The sequence below is a fragment of the Chlamydotis macqueenii genome, chromosome 19 (assembly GCF_036417535.1).
Source record: "Chlamydotis macqueenii isolate bChlMac1 chromosome 19, bChlMac1.mat, whole genome shotgun sequence".
NCBI lineage: Eukaryota > Metazoa > Chordata > Aves > Otidiformes > Otididae > Chlamydotis > Chlamydotis macqueenii.
In genome coordinates this window covers 5,978,936-5,996,158 of record NC_141574.1, presented here as the reverse complement: position 1 = coordinate 5,996,158, position 17,223 = coordinate 5,978,936, and the positions used below count along the sequence as shown (strand labels likewise).

Here is a 17,223-nt window from a genome sequence, read left to right as displayed (position 1 = left end):
CCCCTGAGGACCCGAGATGCTGAGCCTGGCTCTGGGAAGGCGGCTCCTGAGACACCGCTTCCAGCTCCGCATCCCAGGAGGGCAGGGGGGGGAGAGGGAGCCGGCAGCCCAGCCCTGCGGCCGGACCCCAGGCCAGCTCCGTCCCCCGTCCTGCACCTTCCCTTCGGGCAGCTCAGGTCCCCCCAAAAAGCGTGGTGGCCCTGGCCGGGTGCTCCCGGCAGGCGAGCGACCGAGGATGCTGCGCTAGGAGATGCCGATGGTGCTCACTCTACTCGTCTCCCTCTATAAACTGTGCCGGTTCTTCGCCATGTCGGGTGCGGAGAGGCTGGCGGTGCCCGAGTGCGTGAGCCAGGCTGGCAGCTGGGCAGGCGTGGGCAGCTCCAGAGACCACCGCGAGGTTTCCCCCGGGGTGAACACCGATGTACGGGCAGCCCTGGACCGGATCCTGCCCGCCCTGCACAGGGCCATCGCCCGTGCCAAGCAGGCAGCCGATGCTGCGGAGCTGAGGAAGGGCATCACCGAGGTTTTCCAGCTGGTGGAGGAAGCCTGGGGGATGCCCACGCTGGGGAGGGACGTGGCCAAAGTGCTGTGCGATGTGATCCGCCTGGAGGGGGGCCTGGACCTGCTGCTGAACCTGCTGTACACGGCAGAGCTGGAGACCAAGTGCCAGGCAGGAAAACTCCTGGAGCAGATCCTGGTGGCAGAAAACAGGTGAGTCTGCAAAGAGCCCCCCCCACCACTGCAGGCACGCCTGCCACCCCAAACACAGCAGGGATTTCCTCCATCCATCTCACCCACGCCCCCCCCAGATTTCCCTGCTCTGGGTGCTCCTGGTACATCAAACCCCCTCGGGCTCCACACTGTGTCCCCACCACACCCCACAAACGGGGGTCCCCAAGTCACCGGTGATGCCCAAGCAATGGCATGACCTGCCCCCACCAGCCACGGCTGGGGAGGGAGGGAGGAGGGAGGAGGCCAGCCCCAGCTTAGGGATGCCGGTGCAGTTCGGGGTGTCCTCAGGAGCCACCCTCAGCCCAGGACCACCCTGACATGCCCAAGACACCCTCCGTGGTTGAGCTGGGTTGGTTTGGCTGGCGCAGGGCGTCTGACCCTAAGGATGAGATGCAACTCGCCCTTAGCCATAACTGCAGCAAGAGGGGGAGGACAAAGCCAGTTCCCAGAGACTTTCTGCTGCTGACTAGGGCTGGAGTGAGGCCACAAGGAGGGGACCGACCGGTGGCAGCCACAAAAGCCCCCTAGTCCATGGCCCCTAGCTCAGAGGCTGGAGAGGCGTGTGCTGCACCCAGGACAGGTGAGAGGCATTGGGCTGACGCTGCCAAAGCATCGTTACACATGGGGTGGGAGTGCATGTGTGCATGTGTACACAAGTGAGTGTATGAGTGTATGTCTACATACACTCCGCACAGCAGCGGTGATGCAGCACCCACACACAGCTCACCCTTCAAACACCATGAACGTGCTCCTGCAAGGTCCCTCGCTCTGCCCTGTGTCTAGCTCGGTGTGCGCCGACAGCGCCGTCTGCAGTGTGCCGGTCCCCGGGAGGAGCCGTCTACCTGCTGCGAGTGGGGTCAGGATCAGGCCTTTCTCTCCTGAGACCCTGCAGGCAAACATGCAGCTCTGCCAGCTCCACTGCTGTGTCTTGCTGTAAGGTCGCGGGCTCACAGCCTGGGCCTCACTGCATGCACCAGCAGGCAAAAAGAAGCAACAGCTAAAACAGGAAAGTCCATTAGAGTGGAATTAATCCCGGGAACCATCACTGGCACAGTCTGAATTCAGCACTTAGCTTCCTGGCAAGAGAAAGCAGCTGCCAGAGCCGTCGTCTGCTCCAGGAGCAGTTCATGGGCCGGGGTCTCGGACCAGCCACGGGCCCCCAGCCACTCACTCCCCACAGCCTGATCAACCACCAACATCCAAGCGATGGCAGGGAGGTGTGAGGGGTCCCCTTTCCAAGTCCAAGCCTCTGGCTTAGAGACCTCTCCCAGCATCCATGCGCAGCCAGGAGCTGGATCGGTCCTGGCTCCATCCTGTGTCTCCAGGGAGTCGGGGACCTGGTGGGGCTGTGTTTGTCGTCCAGCTCCGTGGCCGAGTCCGGGCTCGGTGCCAGTCCCAGGCTGAGGGCTTTTTTTCCAGAGCTCTCCACAGTGTTTGCTGCCAAATCCACCCCAAGGTCAGCATGAGCCATGCGGGCCACGGGCTTCCCAGAAATGCTCTTCCCGCTTGCCAGCACAAAGAGGCCGGTGTGCCTTCAGTCCAGCATCGCTCGGGGCCAAACACGCCGCTGCCCTCACAGGCAGCACGGCACTTGTGCCTTGTGAATGGAGCAGGTGCAAATGGGTCATTTCTAAGGCCAGAGATGGAGCTGCCCTCTCATCTCGGGCAGGCTCATGGGACAGCAGAGGAGAGCCCATCGTTTCCTCCTCCCTTGCTCTATGCCTTTAGTGCCCAGCCCCATTTGGGTGTCTTTTCAAGACCATCCTTGCAACACAGGCTCAAGGTCAGCCGTGGCTGAGCAGCAGCTGGTGGCCCTCGGGCAACTGCCCCTGGGCTTTTGCCATCCTCTTCTAAGAGAGCACAGGATTGAGGAAATAAACAGCCTTCCTCCAAGCTGCCTCCACGCTACCATCTCAGGATGGGCAGATCCCTGTCTCTCACACACCCCTGTGGTCAGTTCTGCGGGGTTGCTGAGCCAGGTGTGAAACCCCTGCTCTGCAGATCAGTGCCAAGCCCAGCGCTGGTTAGGGACAAACAAGTTTTCACCCCCAAAGATGCAGCAGCCCACACACACCTGGCAAAGCTGACTAAGCAGATCCATTTCTAGTCTGGCATTAGCTGTTAATTACTACATACATCTTCCTTCACGCATGACAGCCTCTGGTGTGGTGGTCCCAGGCTGTGCACCCCATGTCCTGTCCCATCACAAGCTCTTCCATCAGGTCCAGACAAGTTCTTCCAACACCAGCCTGTCACATCTCACTGCACCGCAGTGCACCTGGCATCCGTGTCCTGCAGGGACAAACATCTGGCTGTCATGTAGCAAACACCACCGAAGCGCGGGAGAGTTCACATGCCAGTCACTGTTCTCACTGTCTGCATGGCCATCTGCCCCTCACCTGCCTGTGCCTCTCCTTCCTGTAGGGATCGGATCGCTCGGATTGGTCTGGGAGTGATTCTGAACTTAGCCAAGGAGCGAGATATTCCCCAGCTGGCACAGAGCGTCTCCGGTATCCTGGGGCACATGTTCAAACACACCGAGGAGACCTGTTTCCAGCTCATCTCTGATGGAGGCCTGGATGCTATCCTGTACTGGTGCCGCTGGACGGACCCCATCGTGCTGCGGCACTGCGCCATGGCCTTGGCCAACTGTGCCATGTACGGAGGGCAGGCCAACCAGCGCCTGATGATTGAGAAGAGGACCGCAGAGTGGCTTTTCCCACTAGTGTTCTCAAGAGACGATGAACTGATCCGCCTGCATGCGTGCCTGGCCATCACAGTGCTGGCCACCAATAAAGAGATTGAGAAGGAGGTGGAGCGCTCGGGGACACTGGCTCTGGTGGAGCCGTTCATCGCCTCGCTGGATCCGGAGCAGTTCGCCTGTGAGATGCTGGGCAGCAGTGACAACAGCCAGGGGAGGACGGCGGACGACCTGCAGCGGCTGGTGCCCTTGCTGGACAGCTCGAGGCTGGAAGCGCAGTGCATCGCTGCCTTCTACCTCTGCACAGAGGCTGCAATCAAAACCAGGCAGAAGAAAACAAAGGTAAAGGGTAGGTCGGCCTGAAGGAAGGAGATGCAAAAGGAAAGGGTTGCCACAACTGCATCTGGGTGTCCTTTGCTCTCCTATGAGCTCACTGAGTTCTCAAATGGCTTGGCACAGGTTGTGGGGAGGAGGTGGGAAAGCAAAGTGATGTCTCCTCCTTTTGTGTCCCCAGATTTTCAGTGAGATTGGGGCTACACAGAGCCTGAAGAGGGTAGTGTGCTACTCCACCAGCAGCACCACCTCCTCCCTGGCCAAAAAGGTGCTGCGCATGATAGGGGAGGAGGTTCCTCGGCGCATCTTGCCCACAGTTCCCAACTGGAAGCCCTGTGAGGTGCAGACGTGGCTGCAGCAGATCGGATTCAACAATTACTGCCAGAGCTTCCTGGTAGGGCTGCGTGCCGGGAGAGGGACACCTCCATGGGCTCTTTTGCCCCATTTTACAGTAGAGGTGTAAGCATCTCACCCAACAGCTTTTCCTGGGACCTTTCCAGCCTGGATTTCTCTTGGCAGGACCACCAGGTAGATGGGGACATTCTCCTGAGGCTAACAGAGGAGGAACTGCAGGAGGATTTGGGGATGGACTCCAGCATCACTCGAAAGAGGTAGGACCACCACCAGGGCACGCTGGCCTCTCTTCATGGTCATCACCATGGTGGCAGAGCCAGGGAAAAGATCTGTGCCATCCCCTTCTTGCAAAGACAGGAACAGAGATCCTCACAATGCAAAACCTGGATTGCCAGGGCTTGTCCAGTGCAGCATGGAGTCCCAGAGGGATTCCTGCAACGGGGCCAATGCATGGGAGACGTGTGGGACAGGGAGAGACCACCTATGGCACAGGGGAGGTGGGATCCTGCAAGGTACCTAGAAAGATGGGAACCTACCTGAGCTTCTCCTCCCTTAGCTGAGCTGCTCCTACCTCCATGTCCTGAGGATCACCACTCCCACAGTCACGGAAGTGTTCATCTCTTAATTTCTTTAGCTCATTCTTCACCACGGCACATAGCTGCACACTGTCCTCTGCGGACAGAAGTGGTACCAAATGTCACTAGTTACTGCCTGGTCCAGCAGCCTCCCCTCCTTGCTCCACACTTTCATTTGTTTCTCTGCCAGGTTTTTCCGGGAGCTGACAGAGCTGAAGACCTTCGCAAACTATTCCACCTGCGACCGCAGCAACCTGGCTGACTGGCTGGGCAGCATCGACCCCAAGTTTCGTCAGTACACGTACAACTTGCTGACGTGTGGCATCAACCGCAACTTCTTGCACCGGGTGACGGAGCAGCAGCTGCAGGAGGACTGCCACATCAACACGGGCTTCCACCGCGTCCGTATCCTCACGGCTGCAAGGGGTGCGGGTCCCACTGCTGCTCACTGCACCCAAGCAGGCGGGTGGGAGCAAGTATTGAGGGTTGTTTGGGATGAGCTGTTGCGTACTTTTAACTTTTGGTTGCTGTCTGCTCTGCCTAGAGATGCTTCACTCCCCCATAACGCTGCAAACGGCATCCGATGGGACTGATGTATTTATCAGCTACCGGAGGAGCACGGGGTCACAGCTGGCCAGGTGAGTCCTGCAGGCAATTTTATGCCAGCAAAGGCTGGTGATCAGTTGTAGGAAGAGTGCGGATCCAGGAGAGCTGCAAGCTGCAGCAGGGAGGAAGGAGGAGGCTGCCAAAAGCTGCAGCAGAAATGGGGACAGCACGTGCCATAAGCCGCGCGGTGGACAGGCTAATTCCCAGTCCTGTCACTGCCACCCTGTCCCTCTTCCACACTGACTTACCCTTTTTCACGCTGTGCTCGGTAGGGCTGTAGGGGATCACAGCAGGGAGTTAACGTCCAGCTCCCCACGTTTTCTGCATGGGCACAGACACCTGTAAGCAGTCTGGGCTGGCAGCTGGCCTCTCAAGAACCACGTGGTTCTTTGAGAGAGTGTTGTTTGCTGCTCCTCTGTCTCACCATGTCTTGGCTGATACGGTGGGAAACCCAGGCGCTGGCCATAGCTCCTCTCACGGTGCTGTCTCCTCTCACCACCAGCCTGCTGAAGGTCCACCTGCAGCTGCACGGCTTCAGCGTTTTCATCGATGTGGAGAAGCTGGAGGCAGGGAAGTTTGAGGACAAGCTGATCCAGAGCGTCATGAGTGCCCGCAATTTTGTGCTGGTCCTCTCGCCAAATGCACTGGACAAATGCATGGGAGACTCTGAGTGCAAGGACTGGGTGCACAAGGTAGGAGATGCCAGCAGGTGGGAGCTTGGTGGATGTTGGAACAGGAAGGGGCTGGTGATGGGCTGACATGGGCCATAGGCTGAGCACTTGCATGTTCCTGCAGGAGATTGTGACAGCCCTGAACTCTGGAAAGAACATTGTACCTGTTACAGACCACTTTGAGTGGCCCGACCCAGAAACACTTCCCAAGGACATGAGGGCTGTCCTGAAATTTAATGGCATCAAGTAAGTAAGAGGAACCTGTGCCTTGGGGTTCCTTGACACCTGGAGAGAACGGCTTGCATAAGCAGTAGCAAAGAGCACAAGGAAATTGGGAGAAACAGATGAGGGAGGCAGAAAAGGCCAAAGGGGAAAGTGAGTCACTTCAGGGACTCCGGAGCATGAAGGGAGCAAAGGTCCCCACCACAACCCTTCTGCTGTTTCTGTGCTTGGGGCTCCTCCGGGTAAGAGAGCTCCCCACCCCATGGCTGCTGGGATGACACCCATCCTCGTGCCCCCAGTCCTCCAGGCAGGAGCGATGTTGGCAGGTTTCGCAGCTTGCCTGGGTTCCTCTCACCTCGTGCTTCCCCTTCGTGGTCCAGTACTCCGGGCTGGCATCCCAACCTGCTCGTAGCCCTCCAGCCTGGCAGAGCACACGGGAAGGGGGTTTCCTGCAGCATCCAGTGTTCTTCTATTTTTCATGGGGAAAAGGGGAGCTCCTAGAGAGCTGGGGTGGAGGAAGGGGTTCTCTAGCTCCTGGCCCGAATGAACTGAGCTGTCTTGTGGCATCTTGCATGTGGGAAAAACTAACTCAAATATTCCCCTCAAATACAGGTGGTCCCATGAGTACCAGGAGGCCACAATCGACAAAATCATCCGCTTTCTCCAAGGCCGTTCCTCCCGGGACTCCTCTGCTGGGTCGGAGAACGGCCTGGACTGCTTGCCCTCCCTGGGGCAGACCTAGAACCAGCACAGCTGCCTCATCCCCTCCAGAAACTTCCCCGGTGACCCCTTTTGATGTGGGGCCAAATTTCTCCCTCTAGATTTTTTTCCCCATCTTAGTACCCTGGCTTGAGATGAGGCCTTGGCTCATTAGCTCCCTTCCACCCTCCAGATGCAAGCCCCTGGTGCTAAAAGGCCAGTACTCACTCATACAGTGCCTGGTGAGCCAAGCCAGGGTGGACTCTGGGATGGACGAGTCGTCTTCCACATCCTCCCTTGGGGTAGCAGGACACGCAGGCTACACCTCCCGCAATGCAGGGGCTGTGAGGAAGACCGACACTGTCCAGACCCCCACAAATGGCTGCAGCCCAGAAGCATGTCTGAAGAAGAGGGAACTTCAGAGGATTGAAAACTGGGGAATCGGTGAGAGATATATCACAAGAGGACAAGCAAGAGAGAAGAGCAGTTGAGAGGGAACGGTCCATAAGCATCGTATGGCCTCTGCTGGGTGCCGCGGGAATACCATTGTGGTCAGAAGCTGAGAGCAGGAAGGGCAAATAAAAACTAAGCCCTAACGAAATCCCCATGTTTGGGAAAGATAACACACAGAGGCCTCTAAACTGCTCAGCAGCAGCTTTCTCTTTCCCAGTAATGTCCCTTTATCACATAAGCTCGCTCCATCCTTGGGGGCCTTTCACCTCCTAATGCTGCAAAACCACTTTGTGCTCTTAACTCTGACAACAGAAGTTTGGGGTTAGATCACGTGAAGTTTCTGCAGGATCTTTGCAAAAAGTGCTTTTAGAACAACCTCCTTCCCTCTATCTGATGTCTCAGCTTTACCACTTTATCAGGTCTATGCTTACAGGGCATAGGAGGCTGGATTGTGACTCTGGAAAACATATAACCATGCAGATATGGAAGATACTAATTGCTGTACTGTACTTTTGGAGTTATTATACCTTGGCTGTATTTTATTCTGTTGTTGGTGCTCCACAGCAGATCTCCGGTGATCTGTTCCTCCAAACAGTATCTCTTTGCTGAGTAGCACTCACCCCCGACAGCCCTGGCTAAGCTCCTCAGGCTCAGGGCTGCCCCTGCTCTCTGCTGATGCAATACCAAGGAGTATTTGTTTCCTTCTATCATGCCACCTCAACACCCACCAGGTCTCTTTACAGCTACTCACCCTGAAATAGCAGGAAAGAGCGAAGCAGATGCAAAGGGCAGGCGGAGGCTGCTAGGTGTGACAACGTGCTGCTAACATTGAAGGTGAGGAACCACGGGCACCCTGACACACATCCCCTGAATTCTGCACTCCCAGCTTTTTCTTGCTTCTTACACCTGCTTGGAGGGTGAGCAGGCTCTCAACAACAAGCCATTTTGCAACCAGGACCAGAAATTGCAGCTCCTACCTGAGTTTATCTTTTTTGATGCAGAGCAAAGTGAGCAATGCAAAAAGACATCCTTGTTCAGAGCACGCACAGAAGGAAGAGGAAGCCATGTCCGGGAACATCAGCCTGTCCTGATGCTGTGGAAACCAGGCTGATGCACCACCCTGCAGAAGCAGCAAGCTCCTCTGCTTGTCCCTGCTCAAGGTAACTCAGCTCTTTCAGGAGGTAACAAGGAATCTCATCCACCTTGTCCTTCTCCTGGCTCTTCCCGAAGCCTCACTGCTGCCTTAACTGGCAGGAACATAAACACATTTCCTTTGGGCTTAGAAACATGAACATTTAAGGGGCGGAGGGGGGAGTTAAATTCTGGTGTTTAGTTACAGCTTTATGGATATTTCTTATCAGCTCATAGTTAATGGCATCTTTGCTCTCCAGTGAAAGGTTAATAGCTGTATCTGCCCAGCATTCATCAGAAATAGAATCTATCTAATCTCCAGATTAAAAACAAGGAAGCTAGCAGATGAGCCCAAAGGTGAATCTGCCGAAGGATAAAAGCTACTTGCGAGCTGCTTCAGAGAAAAGTCTTGAGTAACCTCCTTGAGGTCAAGGCCTCCTGGCCACTGAAGGAGTCCCACCCAAACAGTCCCAAGGATTTTTCTCTCCACAATAATACACAGTAAGATTATTGCATCTTGTTTCCCAGAAGATCTCTAGCAATTAACCTCCTCACCCACCATTCAATGTAGAGATTTACTTGTCCTCTTGAAACAAAGAAGTTCACTCCACAGCTGAGGTGTCTCACCTGCAATGAGATCCCATCTCACGCTCCAGCTGCCCAGATGTCCACTTTCCCTGTTTCCTCATCATTCAGTTATCTTCACCTTAATGAACTCGCCCTGCTCTTGACAAAACATCCCATACTCAGTCCCTTCCAGTCTGAGCAGTCTCAAGGAAATTAATCCTTCTGGTCTCACCCTTCGTTATTCCTTTGCTATGTCATGTCAGAAAGTGTTTAAAGTTGTTCTGTCAGACATTATTAATAAATTTGGTTTATACTCTAAATCCTCACCTCTTTTCTGTTTGTCTCACATGCTTCTCTCCCTGCAGCGTTCTCACACTTGCTCTTGCTTGCCGTCATGCTTTCTCATCCTCTGAAGGGGCAGCAGAATTGACATTCTCCAGGCACCTCTCTCTGTGGGGACCCACACTTCACGCTCATCTTTGCATGGACTGATGTAGCTCACCACATCCCCAGGGACTCTCTCCCTGCTGCCCACAGTCACAACACATGGATCATGTATTTGCTTCACGGTTGTAGTTCTTGGAGGACAGCCTAGAAAAACTTTGGTTTAATTTTTTTTAATAGAGCATAATAGTTCCTATTGAATTTCTCCTTTGCAGGCACAGTGACACAAACAGGAAAGCAGAGCCAGTACACAAGTCTCACTTCACTGCACAATATTGAGCAGCTGCTAGCATTGGCATCCTTGGAGTCTGTTGGGAGAGAAGACTCACCTCACAAACAGTTCAGTTACAAACAGCTAGCGCAACACTCACAGCATGCCCTGTTCCTCAGGGAGGCTAATTCTGGGCTCAGCCTGCCAATCAGACACCTAACTCCTGCCTGTGTCCACAGGCACCACCACACAGACCAAGTGGCATAACACCAAGTTCTTAAAGCCTCCCTACTTCTCCACCTCCTGCTTCTCTACACTCCCCAATCCTCCTGCTTTTATCACAAACTCCTAATGAACAGGGAACAAAGCTGTATGTAAGCATTTCACATTTACCCGTGGACATAACCTGAAGGACGGGTTACAGACTAAGCACTCCTGCAAGATTTATCCAGTGTTCAGGAAAAGCAAGCTTTGGCTGCTTGCAAGTCCCAAACCTGAATTTTTCCTGACTCGGGACTCCTGCACACTCACGTTCCATATGGCAGACAACTTCCTGCAGCTGCTTCTTTACTGCAGTCTTCAATAAAGGAAGAAGCATGAAAATAATGGAGAGAAGCACAGAATGAGGCAAGGACAAATTACATCAACAGCTGTACGAGAAAAGCTATCTTTTTATGAACCATAAAAGAGAACGGAGGTTTTATTCATTCCGAAGATAATATGTCTGCTAAGCAATTTCACAGCTAAGGACATTATTGCACACATCTGAACAGTGTGTGCAATGCAGTGTACACAGAACTGCTGGTTTATGGCAGTTTGAAGAAAAAAAGGACAGTGGCAATGCAGTTAATGCTTTAAAAAGAACAATTAAGGAATACCATGAACATGGGGTTTGCTTGCTGGCATCAATATAATTCAAGAAGGGCAGCAGAAGTGAGGTCACCGACACAAAATTATGCCCCATACAACAAAACATTTACCTCCAAAGACACTCGTACTGCCTCCACACCAGCTCATCCCAACAGCACCGTGTATTGATGAGGAAGGACTGCTTCTGGCTCTGCCATAAGCACAGCAGTAATTTCACATGACACCAGGGCACGCTTGTCACGGTTGGGGCCTCAAATTTTCAATGCAAGAGTCGGGGAGGGCCAATTTGGTCAATTTTGGCTTTCACTTCCTTGGCAGCTGTCAATTAAGGCACCTACTTGCACCTTAGTGTTCTCACACGAGCTATTACTTCTCAAAAGAACCTTTGAGATCCTGGGCTGAGCTGCGTACAGACAGGCAGGACATGCCATTGGCACTCCTCCCTACAAGCTCTCCCTCAGACACCTCTAACTTGCGAAGCCAGAGTTAGCTCAGTCAATAAGGACGGCAATAGCACCCCTGTGGTAAACTACCACTCATCATAAGGATTTCTGCAGGAGCCTAGTCTGGCCTGCGACATTTGTATGACTTTTATTGACAACACGCTGATTTGGAGTGCAGATCTTTCTCCACAGCAGCACATTGTTGGGTACCATTGCTTCAGTCTTGCTCTGCAGGCTGCAGTCCGGGCCTCACCCACACCAACAGCCCATCTGCTGCACACTCTAGCATTCAGAGGGGACCATGTCTGGCAACTAAAACAGAATTCAGTCTTCTCTCACCACTAAAAGCAGGCCACAAAAACTTCCTTCCCCAGCAAACCCCAAACCACTAACTGGCCTTGCAAATGGCCAACAATAGCTTTTACTCTTGATTGGCTTTTGGGTCTCTTGGGTTTTCTCTGATAGCTGAGCCAAGACAATGGCGAACAGGCATTCACATCTGCAAATTTAGTTCCTACCGGCAGTCAGAGCCATGATTTCCAACAATGTGGCATTTAAAAATCAGTAAGGACAAGCAAGGTATCCCTCCCACACTAAAGTGTCCTTCAAGGGAAGAATAAAGAGCAGTCTTCAGATGGGCACTGCCGAGCTGGCCAGTTCCTTGTTGCTAAGTTGCTGCTCAGCCATCTGCAGGGGACAGGGAAGCATCTGAGAAGTGACTGTAGTCAGGGTTCGAGTCCCAGATTTCTATCCACCTAAGAAAGAAAGAATAGTTAGAGCCTACGAAGGCACACTGGGATGTCGCTGAATGAAGGGAGTTTTAACGTTTCAAAGGAACAGAACAGAATGACCCTGCCAGGAGCTGTTGCACTTCTACTGTAAATCCCAACACATTCTCTCTCCCAGGATTTACCAGGGGATTTGTTTTCTATCAGGACACAACTTTTCCTTTAATTAGTAGAGAAACAACAGGAAGAGAGACTCCTAAAAAAGCTCCATCTCTTCCATAAAGGAGGACTTTCACCTCCAGATTTTCAATTCCACTCTGAGGGTGGAGTGAGACTTTGAAGCACTTTGACTATCAGCAGCTACATTACTTGGGCTGTAGGTTTATCGCTAGGATTCAGATGCCAGAAGAAACAGAACTGCATCTCTGCTTACTGGGGCACTAAACACCCTTTCATAAGATAATTGAAAATACGCCTCAAAACCCGTGAGCCTCTATCCTAAACAGAGTAAATAGTATTTTTCATATTACACTTCACAGGTCCTATGGCAAAGTTTAAAAATTTGAAATAAATTACCCAATAATAGCTGCTGGAATAAGAAGAATTATAGCCCCGAAGAGAAATGGGAAGCCTCTCATGAAGTGCAAGCTGGCAGGGTAGAGAGAGTTGAACACTCCTGTAGCCACAAGTGAACACAGCCCTTCCACACAGGCAACAGAAGCAAAAAGAGCACCTGGAAAAGACAGATGAGAGGTTAATGGTGAGACAGCCCTGCCTGCAAGCGTCTTTAACACATCACCTTCAGTGGGATCTTGTGAACCTCTCCAAGGGTTTGCATTTCCTATCAGAAAACTGATGTCTGATTACCAAGTGTGGTAAGCAAGAGCCGGGAGCAGAGATCAGGTGCACTGCGCTGGCCTGCCAGGCCAAACCTCTCAAGCTCAGCTTCTCTTTAGTCAGGACCACCTCACTGATCTCCAGAATGCGAATCCCCAGAGCCGACCAGGGATATTATCTATCAGCTGGATTGTAAACGCTTTAGACAGGGCTATCTAGATCTGTTTACTGCCAAGCACATCTTATCGCTTGTTAAACATTAAGTCCAGCAGAAAACTGCACTTTATAGATTTAGCATCATAAACCTGGTATCAAGTGTGCGCCACTTTCATTCTAATACAAGAAGCACAAACTTTACAAAGTCACTTTTTGATCTTTCCCACCTCGATTCCCTCCTCCTCTCCCTGTGCCTGCAGAGGCATTCCTGCACGGTGTTTAACAGCAAGTGCAAGCACTTCAAATTACTGGAAGAAAGGCAAATATGCTCCTCCTATGGGTGATCCATGATCTTTCACCATGGTCAATGATATAACCCTCTAACAACACTAGGTTTCTTCCTACTGTTACTGATCTACAGAAAAGAGTCATGGTCAGGGAAATCACTATTTTCTGTTCATTATATAATCCATTTTAACTCTTGCTCCTTGTAAAAGTTTTGAAAACGAACAGATGGATGATTGAACTATTCCCGAGCTTGAATGCAACACACTTCATCTTGGTTTTCTTCTCTTGTCCTCATCTTGAAGACGTAGCAAGTCTAAACTGATGAATGACAATTATTCGGAAAAAATGACACGTTACCCTGGGCCTGAGGGTGAATGCAGGGGCACAGGAGTCCAAAAGAGCCAGGGAAGTCCTAACCTCCCAAAGCAGTTTGATTTCACTGTTCCAAGAAGACAGTGTTTCTGGACAGAGCTTAAGCACAGTGGCTAACTCCTTACCCTGTTCCGTCTCACTGACCAGCTTGGAGAGCTTGGCTCTGATGACTGGAGTGGCTGCCATGGAAAGGAACAGAATCCCATAACCTGTGAGCAAGATACAGCACATTACGGAAAGCTCAGCTGAAAAAGAAAGTTTCTAAAGTCATTCCCCGAAACGTGTAGCTGAAGGCAATTTCTCCCTGCTATATTTAGACCCAATTCACCCTCCTGCATCTCACAATGCACTTTAGTCTGTGTCTGCAGTGTGATACAGCTTCTGGGAAATCTAATATGCTAGGAACTATATGGTTCCACCTTCAGTGTTCGGCCAACTTTCCTGCTGGCAAGCCACAGGTTTGTTGGTACACGGGCTGAAACAGAGGCAGAACTTCCACCACGTGCTTGAACTTCCAGAAACACACTGCCCTCCTGCATCTACTGGCATCTCTAAATTAAGAGCCTGAAAGATAGGAATTGCAGAATTCAGCATCACCTGTAAACATCAGTGCTGTTGTAGTAGCAAGAGAAATCACAACCAGTCCAGAAATATTTGAGATCAATCCAATCTCTGCCACCCAGGTGTCTTCAAGGCAGAGCTGCAGCAGCCGCAGCCCTCCCAGGCTGCTCAGGTAAGCCAGGTAACTGGCGGCTGAGCCGTACCCAATGAGGTCAGCAGCCCAGCAGAGAGGAGAGCCAAGCTCATACAAAACAAAGATGTCCTTGGTTCCAAAATGTACTGTGACAAGAAGAAAGAAAGCCAGGGAGTAAAGAGCAAGCTTCCGCCTGGAGCCCAGGTGTTCTGGGGCCGTGTACAGCCTGTAGACGGCCTTGTAATGACTGAGCGTGAACAGCTTGGCTGGTTTCTGCTGCTTCACCGACTCCTGAAGACAGAAAGCAGCGTAGAGAGCAGCAGCGAGGCTGGCAGCCAGCACAAGCCAAAAGGGGTTGATGTACCCCTGCGCCTTGCGCCACTGGCCGCCGCCGATGCTGGCCAGCATGCCCGCAATGCCGAGGCACGCCTCGAGGATGGCGACGCGAAATGTACGTGCACGTTTGTCGCTGGTGTCGGCCACGTAGGCAAAGCAGCTGGCCAGGATCAGGTTGTAGTCCCCCATGAGGCCACTCAAAACGCGTCCAAGGAGAAAGTAGGCAACGTGCAGCTGCAAGTACATGACGAGAAGATAGATGGCCGCTTGCACGGCCATACCCACCGCCGGCAGGATGAGTGCCAGACGGCGGCCCACGCTGTCGCTCCATGGTCCGAAGAGAGTCACAGAGAAGAGACCGACGAAGAAGCCTCCTAGGTTGATGCAGAGGTTCCAGTGGGAGACCAGGGCTTCCACCTCCTGCAAAGAAAAACAGGCACCTGAGGCATGGGGGCCGGCAGCACCCCCTCACTATCCCGCAGCTCCCCGGGGGGCAGCAGCAACCCCCGTCCCCCTGCCCCGCTCTCCCACCTGCCGCAGGGGATCGGCGGGGCTGCTGCCGTTCCCGCAGCCGGCGGGGCTGCTGCCGTTGGGCCCGCTGTAGCCGCGTTCGGTCCCCAGCCGGTCCCAGAGGTACTGGGTGGCGAGCGGGCCCTGCAGGCCGAGGGACAACGTGGCGAGGAAGAGGAGCGGCTCGACGGCGGGCAGCGGCCGGCAGAGGCGGGCGGGGGGCGGCGGAGCGGCGGCCATAGCGGCGGCGGGGGGGGCGGAGGAGCGGAGCGCTCCTGCGCGGCCCGGCCCAGCCGGGATGTTGTGCCCGGTTGTTGCGCTTCCTCCTGCGAAAGGAGGAAGGGATCGGCTCTGCGCTTCGCTGCGTGCGGGGAGAGCAGGCGGGGGGGCTTGCAGCCCTCCTCAGCACACGGCTTTCAACCCCGCTGGTGTCATTAATTGAAAGCTACGGAAATTTAAACCTGAAACCTGATTTTTTTTTTCTTACCTCCAACCAAAGGAAAAGTTATAATCAACACTTTAAATACACTAGGATCTAAGAAATGTTGTAGTTAGAATCACAGAACGGTTTGGGTGGGAAGGCACCTTCAAAGCCCACCCAGTCCAACCCCCCTGCAAGGAGGAGGGACATCTCCAACCGGATGAGGTTGCTCAGAGCCCCGGCCAACCCGACCAATGTTTCCAGGGATGGGGCATCCACCACCTCCTCTCTGGACAACCTGGGCCAGCGTGCCACTATCTTCAGTGTAAAATATTTCTTCCTTATATCCAGTCTGAATCTGCCTCCTTCTATATCAAAGCCATTACCACTCATCTTGTCACAACAGGCCCTGAGAAAAAATTTGTCCCCATCTTTCTTAAAAGCCCCCTTTAAGTATTGAAAGGCCATACATTAGAAAATACTTCTTTTTCTAAAGGACAAAATAACTCATAAACTGTAACACGCAAGAGGTTTTGGCTGTGCTATTAGGTTCCCTGTTAGGTTGGGTCTGCTAGACCTAGATCACTAAGCAAAGACCAAGTTGTTCTTTAAATTCAAAGCACACAATTCAGAGTATTAGATTAACCCATTTATAGAAACTGGAGTACTTCCAAAGTAACGTAAATTGGCATCACTCCTATGACACCACTGAGGGAGCGATGACGGGCTACAGGTGAATCTCTAACAAGTCCCCCTGAAGACACAAACCACTCATTTTGCAGGAATGCATTTACAGAGCTCATTTATAGCATCTCTGAAAGTAACAGGACTCACATAGCAGTGGAAACAATCACTGTGGATGTGCTGCTTCTAAAGAACAGGCACAATCGTTAGCTGAGGTCCTTCTGCACTGTTTCTTCCATCCCATGGGCAAGACTGCAGCTGGAGGCCAACCTTCGTCTTACAGAGGTGTGAAAACGAGGGGCTTCCTTTTAGATTTTCACTGCAACCTTAGCACACAAGAGTAGAAAGCAGAAAAATTACTTTGCCATTGGCTGATTTTGTCACTGCGTCTTTTTAGACACTAACTCAACATTAAGTGGATGCAAAAATGTAGAGGAATAGAATTTGTTTGAATGCTCTTTCTCATTCTTTTTATACCAAGGGTGAAGTGCTAAAGCTCAGGATTGGCGGTTATTTAACCCAACATTGTTTCTTGTGAGCAATATGCCTAAATCAAGCTTGCAAGAGAGCTGTGAGTTTGTGGCTCTGCCAACAGAAACCCCACTGTTTTTCAGTCATAAGCACATTACTGAAGAAAAACAAGCCCTGGCAGAAAATGGATGAGAGAGAGAAACAGCAGAAGCTCTTTGTGGAGCTGACATCAGATGACCTAATGCCTGTGCTCCTCTTTGTCTCTCTCTGCTTAAGTAAGCTATAAACAGAGCTGAGACAATTTCTATCAATAAAATGGAAATGTTATCATCATTATCTGAAGTATATGCTTGCGTGATCTACCAAATAAAGACATAAAATTGACATTAACAAGACACTCCCTTTGGAATTAAAAACTTCTATTCCGCTCCTGCATATTTACAGAATCAAGTAATTAACTGCTTGCATTTTCTAAGTTTCTTGCAACTGGGACAAGAATTGCTGATAATTTCCCAGTAGAGCTTTTTTTTTTTTTTCCTCCTTTTCTTTTTCCCCAGTACACCCCGCAAGCTACCAAAGCTGTAACTACAAACCTGCAAGATCAGAAAGGTGAAAAAAAACTAGCCCTATGTTTGCAAAGCGACGCACTGTAGTCAAGTCTTTCCCAGCCCCCTAAGATATAACAGTCTGTGTCAGACAGAGTTCTTGGGTTCT

The 17,223-nt window shown here is 52.1% G+C and overlaps 2 protein-coding genes across 2 annotated transcripts; one reads left to right on the top strand and one right to left on the bottom strand.

The window, feature by feature from the left end:
* The first annotated feature begins 250 nt into the window (after positions 1-250).
* SARM1 (sterile alpha and TIR motif containing 1) lies at positions 251-7,264 on the top strand. Its single transcript, XM_086762992.1, has 9 exons — positions 251-711; positions 3,157-3,775; positions 3,948-4,160; positions 4,286-4,377; positions 4,886-5,121; positions 5,240-5,333; positions 5,804-5,993; positions 6,097-6,218; positions 6,807-7,264. Exons 1-9 carry the CDS (start codon positions 251-253, stop codon positions 6,934-6,936), a joined length of 2,157 nt encoding a protein of 718 aa, XP_086619118.1. The 3' UTR covers positions 6,937-7,264.
* Positions 7,265-10,352: 3,088 nt separating this feature from the next.
* On the bottom strand, positions 10,353-15,199 carry SLC46A1 (solute carrier family 46 member 1). Its single transcript, XM_086763016.1, has 5 exons — positions 14,955-15,199; positions 13,991-14,843; positions 13,519-13,602; positions 12,317-12,473; positions 10,353-11,767 (listed from the first exon to the last, which is right to left on the bottom strand). Exons 1-5 carry the CDS (start codon positions 15,171-15,173, stop codon positions 11,692-11,694), a joined length of 1,389 nt encoding a protein of 462 aa, XP_086619142.1. The 5' UTR covers positions 15,174-15,199; the 3' UTR covers positions 10,353-11,691.
* Positions 15,200-17,223: the final 2,024 nt, after the last annotated feature.

What these genes read in the sequence shown, in the direction of transcription:
- SARM1 (XM_086762992.1), top strand. Translation starts at nt 251, where the DNA reads ATGCCGATGGTGCTCACTCTACTCGTCTCCCTCTATAAACTGTGCCGG. An exon ending in ATTACTGCCAGAGCTTCCTG is followed by an intron (nt 4,161 to 4,285) that starts GTAGGGCTGCGT and finishes TTCTCTTGGCAG; the next exon opens with GACCACCAGGTAGATGGGGA. An exon ending in TATCCTCACGGCTGCAAGGG is followed by an intron (nt 5,122 to 5,239) that starts GTGCGGGTCCCA and finishes TGCTCTGCCTAG; the next exon opens with AGATGCTTCACTCCCCCATA.
- SLC46A1 (XM_086763016.1), bottom strand. Translation starts at nt 15,173, where the DNA reads ATGGCCGCCGCTCCGCCGCCCCCCGCCCGCCTCTGCCGGCCGCTGCCC. An exon ending in CCGCCGATCCCCTGCGGCAG is followed by an intron (nt 14,844 to 14,954) that starts GTGGGAGAGCGG and finishes TTTTCTTTGCAG; the next exon opens with GAGGTGGAAGCCCTGGTCTC. An exon ending in AACAGCACTGATGTTTACAG is followed by an intron (nt 13,603 to 13,990) that starts GTGATGCTGAAT and finishes TCTTGCTCACAG; the next exon opens with GTTATGGGATTCTGTTCCTT.